The 10,544-nt window shown below is 42.1% G+C and overlaps 1 protein-coding gene across 1 annotated transcript; it reads left to right on the forward strand.

Annotated features, from left to right (window-relative positions):
- Nucleotides 1-2,467: 2,467 nt before the first annotated feature.
- T265_15397 (hypothetical protein) lies at nucleotides 2,468-9,020 on the forward strand (the record flags this gene model as incomplete). The annotated part of the gene is made up of 3 exons (XM_009177910.1): nucleotides 2,468-2,489; nucleotides 4,643-5,336; nucleotides 8,786-9,020. Coding segments are annotated over 3 exons (951 nt in total), but the record flags the coding sequence as incomplete, so codon positions are not given.
- Nucleotides 9,021-10,544: the final 1,524 nt, after the last annotated feature.

Consider the following 10,544-nt stretch of genomic DNA (forward strand, 5'->3'; position numbering starts at 1 on the left):
AATTAAGTACAACTAGTCCTCTTTAATATCGATCAACATTTGAGTCATTCAGGGAAGTGTGTAACCACCCATCCCCTTAGTACGGTCTATCAACGACGTCCTCGGTGCCGTGTTTCAGTTCACACCCTTCCTCTTCGCGCAAGACTCAATAATCCCCCACATATTTCCTCATCCCGCTAAGACTCTTTTGTGTCGCCAGATGCAACAAGTCTTGTACTCTTTGCCACGCAGGTCAGTGGCCACTAGTCTAAGCTTCTCTCGGGCCACGTCCAAGCTCCAACGCTCATTTTAACTTTGAATCAAAACGGTCGCAATTATCAAGCTATGCGTGCAACCAATTGTATAATTCTGTCATGAATTCTCTTCATTTTATTCCCAAAGTTGAAGACTAACACTTGAAATCATTCAGTACTCATTCACCTAGAAGTTGTTTTAACATTTTGTCCCCTTACGATTACCGTTCTCACAGTATGAAATTGGGATATGAATCACAATGGTTCAGACTGTTTTGGCTGAATCTATCACTCCCGCACGGAAACGTCTTTATAGCAGCTCATATATAGTCAATGAAAAACACTCTCTCTACGAAATCCTCGACTAACAGCATGCAATGCTAGCTCCAGAAGGCTCTTTGCCATGTAGTACCTGTTGATTTAAGCTGATATCAGTGATTTAGATACGAGTGACCATCTCTCTTACATCCATTTCCCCCCCTAGTGTATGGTGCTGTCCAACTTACCAAATAAATTACAGACAAACCAGTCCATTATCCTGGAACTTCTACTCTCGTCAGTCCCTTATCACACAGCACCTCCTCATTTATCACTTTCATAATATTTGCATTATAATGACACTCATCTAGCTCATGATTGCTAGGTTACTACGTGCATATCTTCCCTTATTTGCTATCAATTAGCCGCTTGGTAACACCACCCTAATAGTGGCATGCCCGAACTTTCCTGTTATAAATGGACTTCATTGTAACTGATGCCTCCATAAACTCACCATGCCTTAGTTTTATCACCCTGTTCCTCATCCTAAGGTGCGGACTTCCGCAGTTCATCATTCCAACGCCCTGTTTGGAAGTGAAGCACTCTGTGTGGCTTGTGCTTTACATCAAAACGGATCCTCATCATCAAAACGGAATGCAAGTGCCCACGAAATTATATCGGTTTCGTTCCAAACCTGCGGATCCCCTAGATGAACCCAAATAATAGTTCCGTTCACAGAATTGCAGATATCGATCCGATCACATCAAACATTAAATCCGCTACGGGTCTGTCTACAAACCGAAGTAAACCAGTGCACGGCATCTGCATACCGAAGCTGATTAAACATCAGCAAATTTTCCCATCCCATTCCTGACTGTGTCCTCTCGCCCATTTGTCCTCCCACGCGCATATAAGAACGAAAAATTTGACTGACCCTAAACGACTTCATTTAAATTTGTTGAACTTTTCTATCGGATCTAATCATGGACTCAATGGACTTTCAATGGACTTTCAATGGACTTTCAATGGACTTTCAATGGACTTTCAGTTTGTCATCCAAAAATTCAATGGTTTTTGTACAATTCCCGCGTTAGCACGAACTCACTTTTCCAAGTATTTTAAACCTGCGACTTCACTCCAGCAGTGATACCACTGAGTGTCTAAACCTTCCGACATTCCTGGAACCACTTACCCGTACCGCGTTCGAGGAGAAGATGGATATTGAGTTTTGTAAACAAGATATACATGCGAGTTTTGCTTCCATGTTCAACATTCTGTTACTGTCCACTTAGCGTTTTCTAATAAACAAGTCCGCAGCAAAGACCTTTCTTTAACCAGTACGAACAAATTCCGACGGTGGCCGAATGATCATGCCTGACGATATGCCACCCACCTGTTGGGAATAAAATTTATTATAAGGATGATTTTGGTTCATGAAACTCGTTGTAAGCTCCGCGATCCACCACGTTGGGCAAACTGAAAGATAATGAAAATTCGCAAGCACTAGGGCATGGTGGGTCACCGGGCGACGTATCGCCTCTCCAGAAGCTTCCACCGACCTCCTGGAAATTCCGAACAGTGTGTTTGTGTGCACCACACCACAGAAGACACCAATACGAAAAATGGAAACCTCATCAGCCTTAGTCACTCTAATTGGTGGTCTAATCCACAGTCTGTCTTCCGCGACAGTGGTTGGTTCTATGAGCTGTCGATCAATTCTTATTTTCAAACGAATCTTAGGAATCTATGAAACCTATAAAAATGCTACCGTAGTTACATGAGGCGGTCTGCCTTTGTCATGATACCATTTGCTTTCAGAGTGCTTCTGCTGGCGAAAATTTGCTTTCCAAATATCGCACTGACCCGAAAAAATTGTGAGTTTGTTTTCCATACAGACAGATACCATTGTATGTATTTCTTTGTGCTACTCCTGAAATCCGCATCTTGATTAAAGGAGGCACCCAGCTCAGTCAGGAATGAATACGCCATTTGTGACGGGTGAGAACCAGTCTGACGCGTCGATCATAAAATGACTGACAGGTACCTGAGTATTGGCTTTGATGACCGCAGGATCCATCAATCAAGCGAAACCTAGCGGCTTTCATCAAATGTATAACTGCTTTGTCGTATGCTTTTAGAAGAATACTGGCTAAAATGCCGTTATTTTTGCAATGCTTACTCTTCTCCGATTCAATCGAGTTTCAGTAAATCTAATCTCGCTTCAAAAATAACCTTATTTGTATTTTGGCAATTGTTTAGTTTGGCAGATAGACAGTCTACTCGAGGAGTACGCCCCTTTGGGTAAGTCATAATATTGTGCTACAGTTTTTTTACTGCTACACGAATATCTGCCAAATTGGTTGAGCAATCTTGAGGCGAGAATATTTCAGATTCAACTTTTTTCCATTGCCTTAGTGGTGAGTTGTTATGGGATATCTCAAAATACCGTATCAACAAAACGAGCGTGCATTGTTCTCAGGTAATCTTGGAATCGCCGCTATTAGCATCGTTCAGATCACTGTTCAACACTAACCAGAGGGACAGTCATCGTTCCGCCCGATTTGAAACAAATGGGTTCAACCAAACTAGGGTCCTCGTGAACATCTTGAAAACATATGGCGTCGCATATGGATTCAAAGTTTAGGTAAAAAAATACAATGGTCCAAACAGGATATTGCATCAGTGTGTCACATAGCTGCATAAAAAAGTAACAGTCTGGTGGGGCGTGAATTTGTGTTCCTTTGGCTCGCAGGTTGTGTCAGTTGATCACAACTGATCAGTATTTGGTTGAATTTTTCTGCCTTCAGGAAAAAAATACAGTGGTCCGAATAAAATGAATCTTATTCTCCTGGAGAATTTGGTCGCCTGTGGGAGCGTAACTAGGGAAAATTTGCCCAAATACCCCGCGGGTGCTTTTGTGTTCGCAGACTATACAAACTTTTGTCATAGTAATCAGTAACAAATTAGTAGAATGTTTCGTTGAACAACCAATATCGGAAGCAAACTCATTTGAATGCGCTAGTTTGTGAGTTTCAAAGAGTACTACTTCCTTTCTCAGGAAGTGTATTCGTCTCACCCATTGGTCGCCACAGTGTGTAGCTGACAAGAACTCTGGAGTTTTATTTTATTTCAACAGAATAATCAAAGGTGTAAGGCCTTTAACGTGTCGCCACTTATTAACAAACACGGACTGGGAACTTGCAAGCAATCAGGCAGGAAAGAAGACACTTCATTTGCACATGGTCTTTAGGAGCTAAGCATTCTCGCGCACCCGCTTGATTTGTCTCTGGTATTCACTGACAGTCAGACAGTAGATAACGTACCCTGGAATCAGTTCCACGGACGCAGAGTCGAGCTTGAAAACCACCATTCACTTCTTGCATGGTTCATCAGTGATTTCCACCGTTATGGGAATGCGAATTGCATCCACTTTAGGACAGGAATGCAATCGAACCAGCGCTATTGCGCATATTCGCACAAGTAAGCAAGTTTCAAAAAATCAGAAATAGCCGGGAGCAAAATAGCAATTTGTCTGTTTCCCCTCCACATATATGATGATATTTCAGCCGCTAATTCCGTTTGAAAAATTCTTTGCGCTCATCAAATCCCAAATAGATGTTTTCTCGGAACTTGATTTTTCCCTTTTTGGAATTCTGAAAGTCAAATTTTTGGACTAGTAATTCTGACAGTAACTTTTGATTACTTTTGATTATTTGATAAACATAACTACTAGTCGGTAGCTACGGCACAACAAAATATTCCTGCAACAGTAAGAGATAATTAGAGCCATTAACGACATTTCGAAATTAATATAGTTGTCACGAATTTATTTATTGAAAACAGTGTAGGGTTTCGGTTGTCTATCTGAACGTTCTGAAGGACCTTAGCGGGAGAAAAGTACATAAAAATTTTTTTCGTTAATCTTCTGCGACTGCATGTGTTCTATGGAGTCTCCGCAACATCCTTGAAGAACTGTCATATTTTATTGACCAGTACAGTATCGGCTCGAAAGGAAATCCTTTTTTGCGATATAACACGATCATCAGTTACCGTTCGGCATTATTCTCGACATGCAAGTGATTTTATATCGTAGCAAAGTCACATTTGTGCGTTCTCTGTTTAACCAATCCACATTTTGAATTTCTCTCAAGCCGGCCCAGCTAACCCGACGTTTCAAACAATATCCAAAGAAACTGTGGAATTCATGCAGTCTAGCTCATCATCTGAACAGAGTTTTCGCACAGGGCGTCAGACGCAGTTGCTCACAGACCCTGAAGAAGCGTGTGTGAAGAACGTTCCCAGTGACGAACCAAAGAATGTAACGGAAAAAGTTAAAAAGTGTAAATTGTATCAATGTCCCGACTGTTCAAAAACATTTCCAAATCCATCTAGCTTAAGCCTCCATCATAATAAACACTCGGCTCTGCATGACTATCAGTGTACTCTTTGCTCACGCGTGTACATCTATCGAACTGGATTGTACCAACACATGAAAACAAAACATCCAGGACACACTTATTTTCCGACAAGATTGTCCCGAGCACAGTCAAAAGAAATGCGACAGATGGAGTTCACTTGTGACGTCTGCCAGAAATGCTTCGATAAACTGAAGTATCTTCGTAGACATCAAAAGCATGTGCACACGACGGAGGGACGCGTCGTTTGTGAAGAATGTGGCTTGAACTTCTTTGGCAAAACCAGTCTGAACATGCACGTGAGGGCTAAGCACACGAAAGCAGATCCGTTCAAATGCACTCGGTGTGGAAAAACGTTCCTGTATGTATCCAGCTACATGCGGCACGTGAAGGTAGCCCACGAAAGTGACCAAACGGAAAAGACAGCAACGTAACCACTGCGCAGATGGTTTCGTCGAAACATACCGGAATCATCTTCACGCTTTTCTGCTCGTCACTCAAAACGTGATTGTGGTGAATTTTTTTCTATCGAATTTTAATCCTTTGAGGGTTGGCAAGTTCTAATATGGGATGTCCGGCTTGCATTGGATCATAAAAAAACACCGTTTTAAAGCAGCTCGATTCTTGGGTTTGGTTTTAGCGACGAGAGCTGTTGAAATATCCTAATACGCATGAGTTTAAACGAATACGCGAATTGTAGGGGCCTTAATCGCTGGAGGTATGTCGGTTTGGTAATGCTGATTACAGACAGAATAACGTAAAAATATTGTCGGGTCTGCATGAGTGTAACTCATGCAGACCGAGCCCAATCATATTTCCATACTACCTCAATCAGTTTGCCCACAATTATCGGAGCGTCAACACCTTCGACAACTGTAAACTAAACGAATATAGTCTTTGGGCGATTCCATTGGTTGCTTTCGACCGAACATCTGATCGCGACCAAGGGTCATCCCTGCTAGCAGGATGCATATTAACACGTGCGCAACAACACTCAAAACAAAACCGTCAACCCACCGCTACGCATCACCACGTTCCACAATAACGCACTGATGATGTCACTTCAATTGGTGATGAAACGTTTGCAATCAAACTGCCCAGCTCAGCGAACAAGCCAACGACCATCTTCGCTACATGAGCTACCGACATTTCCCTCTAGAAAAAAATATTTAACCAGAAACAAAACCATCCAATAACCCATCTGAAAGTGGTACCCAGATTCGAAACTTCAGTGTGCTGAAAGTGAGGGGATCGATATTAAATGCACATTGTGTAAGGCGATGGACTTCGGATCGAAATAAACGTGATAGTTGTACAAACGTTTCGAGTGTTTTGATCGCATTAGGTAGTCAGGGACCAAAGAGAGACGAGTCATACCGAACTGTTCTTAAAAGACGTGGACCAAACTGAGCTGGCATTTTCAATCTTCCTTCCGTTGTTGATCACGTGGTGCATGGCCCAAAGTAATCGGGGATCCCGTTTGTTAAATTCCCTCGTACTTTAGTAACCAATGCAGTGTATGAGTCAGCTCACGATAATCGAAAATCCTTAATGATTTTTACACTTCCCAAGTACTGAAAATGATTGATTTACCCAGAAAGATAACCTGAATGCACGATAAACCCATCCTGTTATAAGAAACCGGTCATCTACTTAACATTGCGCATTACTCTGACCGATATGGAAAACGGTTGCCAAAGTTTTAGCAGGTCCTTGTTAGTCGCTTAAGTGACAGCATTAACTCATGCTTTCCGAAAACTGCACTTGAAGTTGAAAACCTCAATTTTCTAAGCTGAAGACAATTACCTTAGGTGTGGACAACCACTTTTCAACTTCCCAAGTACTGAAAATGATTGATTTACCCAGAAAGATAACCTGAATGCACGATAAACCCATCCTGTTATAAGAAACCGGTCATCTACTTAACATTGCGCATTACTCTGACCGATATGGAAAACGGTTGCCAAAGTTTTAGCAGGTCCTTGTTAGTCGCTTAAGTGACAGCATTAACTCATGCTTTCCGAAAACTGCACTTGAAGTTGAAAACCTCAATTTTCTAAGCTGAAGACAATTACCTTAGGTGTGGACAACAGTCCACTTTTCACAGAATGACAGATAGTTAGACGCCCAAGCAGATGTTGCGAGCTGGATGGGTTTTCCATTGGTGCAAGGCAGCGATCGATTGAGTTGATAAGGAATTTCGCGCAAGTCGATAAATATGGGTGGCCGTGGTGTGTTCTGCCACATGTTACATCCCTTACAAGATTTCACTCTCTCTGGGCTGTTTCTACCACTAAATATGGCGCAATAACCACATTCTTGATCATGGGAAAATGCGTTTTTGCGTAGCTCATCTTAGGCAAATTTGTCCATTCCAGGTGTTTGTTATCATGAAACAAAACTTGTGGAACCAGCGGAAGTCCCCCCAGTACACGCAAATCAAAGCAAACCGTAAATCCATCAAGTTTAAATAAACGCAACTGATCCTTGGCAGTTATATTCTTTTTTCCGCAAAGAGGAATTAGTCAGGTAAACATTGTTACGGACAGCCGTTATATTTTGGTAGAAATATCTGTGAAACATTAGTTTTTTTGGGAAAAATCAATTCAGCTGTTGGTAATTTCATTAATCGCCTAATAGTACGCACAAAACAGTTTTTATCGTGTGAAGTAATTCTCGCAGGATTTGCTGTCAGCGATTAGGAAGTGTAAACGCGAACATCAGCATGATGTATTCACCAGTGAATTTAATATTCAGCCAAAAAAACAGTAAGAACACACGGCGATGTTTCAGTAATGATGAAGAAAATCCACTTTTTCAAACGTAAATAGTTATATAAACGTCACCAGAATTTAGTCAGTCATATGACGGTTGACATTCCTAAACACAGAACGCATAGTTTGTGAAGGTCACGAGGATTTCCCCAATCCTGAAGTACGGAACGCACATTCAAGGAACTTCAACCAATATTCTTGAAGTCTCTGAAAGAGATGCATGCCTGAAGCTTTATTTCTTCGTATAATTTTTCCGCGTATGAGAAAGGCTGGAGCGTTGAACTGCAAGAAGCTCGGCGTAGACGATCCACGTCGCCACGGTGCGTTAGCTTCCGTTTGTTTAGAACGAACAGATGTGTTAGAAGCCATCAACAGGGAGGATAAGAGCACGTGAACCACCGGGATAAGAAGACAACCATGTTTCGATTTTTTTTCAAGGAGCCAGGATTAGCCACAATATATATCTGACTGGCTAACCACTGAAAATGATTTGATAAAAACCAGCACGGAAGCAAAATTAGCTTAAAAAATAAATAAATTGGCTGCATAATGCAAAGTACGACATCTACAGCTTTGTGTACACTTCGCACTTCAAACCGAGGGGATGTTCACGGTCTCCATTTGAGCAATCGTGATAATCACAACAGACGATCTGTACATCTCCCCTCTCAGAAAACGTTCATTGTGATCACCGCACTTTACCTGCACATCTGATAACTGTCATGAGTAACATACTCACCGAAAGGGCATACCAGGGATCTCATTCAAGTAACAGGACAGCTGATTGCCACTAAATACACTGGTCACCGGTAGTAGACTGGCCACTCACGTGGGAATGGTTATACTTCCTTGAAAACACCGGCCTCTTGGACAGTGAACCACAATAAACCACACCGGTTAGGTTCGTACGCAGAACACATCTTCCTATGCAATAAACAGAGAAAGTGGGTGAATCACACACCCAATTATTTGAGGCGTTAAACAAGACAGAAACTGTAAATCATATTGGTGCTCAGAATAAGGAAAAGGTATTCCCACACCCCTCCTCCTTGGAGAAGCGTCACATAAAACCCTGGGTTTACAATGCTTACTAGTGTAATGTTAGCCCGAACTCGCACGTGTATCTATTCATATTCGGCAGGCACTTGAAACCCAGCCATTCTGGACAAGCCAGTTTACTTACGAAAATATCAACCGCCCCTTCATTACGAATATATGAATGCCATGCGCGCCAGGAAGAATTCCCAAATGTCCCTTGTCTCGAAGTCCGTAACGTGCACATGCATACGAATTTAAGGTACCCGGGCAGTGAGGAATATCACTTCTTATTAAAGAATCAGGTGTGCTAGGCTGACGGGTAAAGAACCATTTGAATGCAACCGGTACAAAGAAACGTGGACGAATTTGAACAGTATCACAAGGTACATGCACGCGCATGCATCAGTTGACGGTAATTTATTGAATATACTAAGTTTCACAAACATTGGTTTCGCCGAAATACATCAGGATCAATATTCCACACTTTTGTGTGCCAGTCAAAACCGTTTTTGGTGATGGCTGGGAGTGTAGAGTAAACACACATTGGCGTGATACAGCTTGAGCTTTTGTGCGAAATTCTACTGAAAGATGTGCGAATTCCACAGGGTCGTAAAGAACACTTAGTGTATGGTTGCCAAGCCTAGGCATCCAACGATACCGAGACATTTTCCTGCCTCTCCAGAATTGAGGAACTACCGCAAGGATGAGTTTATCGCCAACAACTGTGTTTGCTTACTTAGAGTTGCAAGTGCTCGACCGAATAGGTACTGAATAAGGATCACTGAAGCTCAGTGAGAAAATTTTGTCATCATTCTGTCAAAGTTTTCGAGGGTACTGGCATATCCATAATATGGGTTTCGTTTTTAATGCGAACTTTGCCAAAACGAGGCTACCAGGTGTTAAAAATGCCGCTTTGTCGGGCCCTTAACCTGCCATTCACAGCCATGAACCCTTCATCCTTTAAGCTCATAATATGTTATGAATGCCTATAGGTTAATCTGGTATGGTCATGTTCATAAAGTCATGCTTCACAACGTGTCAGGTCCTCTAAGATGAACCGGTATTTATTCTCCATCCAGCAACGATAAACATGAAAACGAAAAAAATCATTCAAGTCTTTAGTGCAATCTAGTTTCCAGCACACTGTTCCGCGAAACGCCGTCTCATGTAACTCAGTAAAAGTCGTCTTCATAATTACACCGACACGACTCATTGTCTAAACGGGATAGCTGGAGTCGGTAAATGCCGTGGTTTATTTGCGACAACATAGAAGCGTTTATAATTCCATCGTGCGCACAATTTCCGAGCTCTTTTCTACAGTCACCTCAAGCGGATGTACCGCACCCCAAAAGGAATGCAGGCGCTTCGATTGTAAACATCGCAGTGTGGATTTAGGTATATTGGCTACGTGATTCTTACGGTCTGTGAAATCGGACAATCTAGTTTCTGCGGAACTATATATGTCGATCATCCTAGTTCTTAGTGAACAAGGTTGACCTGATTATCGATCATATGAGCCCGTAAACTATTTTCCTCCAATGTATCCCGGCTAATGAAATTTTTTTATAAACCACAAGTGTGCTCCCTGTTTGTGTCACTATCCTCACTCTGCAGTCCCCGAAGAAATTGTAGCCTACTGCAAAGACGTATTTGTGGAAATAAACCCTCTGCCAAACAATTCTGCGTTCTCGCAAGTCGGGAGAGCAGAGAGAGATACTTGGACACGCCCTGGTGTACTGTAAAAATTCTACAGGTGGTTGTTTAGTTAATTGGTCATCGTACGCTTGAAAAAAACTGCCAAATATCTGCAGACAAGGCGGTGTAAG

This window comes from Opisthorchis viverrini (assembly GCF_000715545.1).
Source record: "Opisthorchis viverrini unplaced genomic scaffold opera_v5_492, whole genome shotgun sequence".
Lineage (NCBI taxonomy): Eukaryota > Metazoa > Platyhelminthes > Trematoda > Opisthorchiida > Opisthorchiidae > Opisthorchis > Opisthorchis viverrini.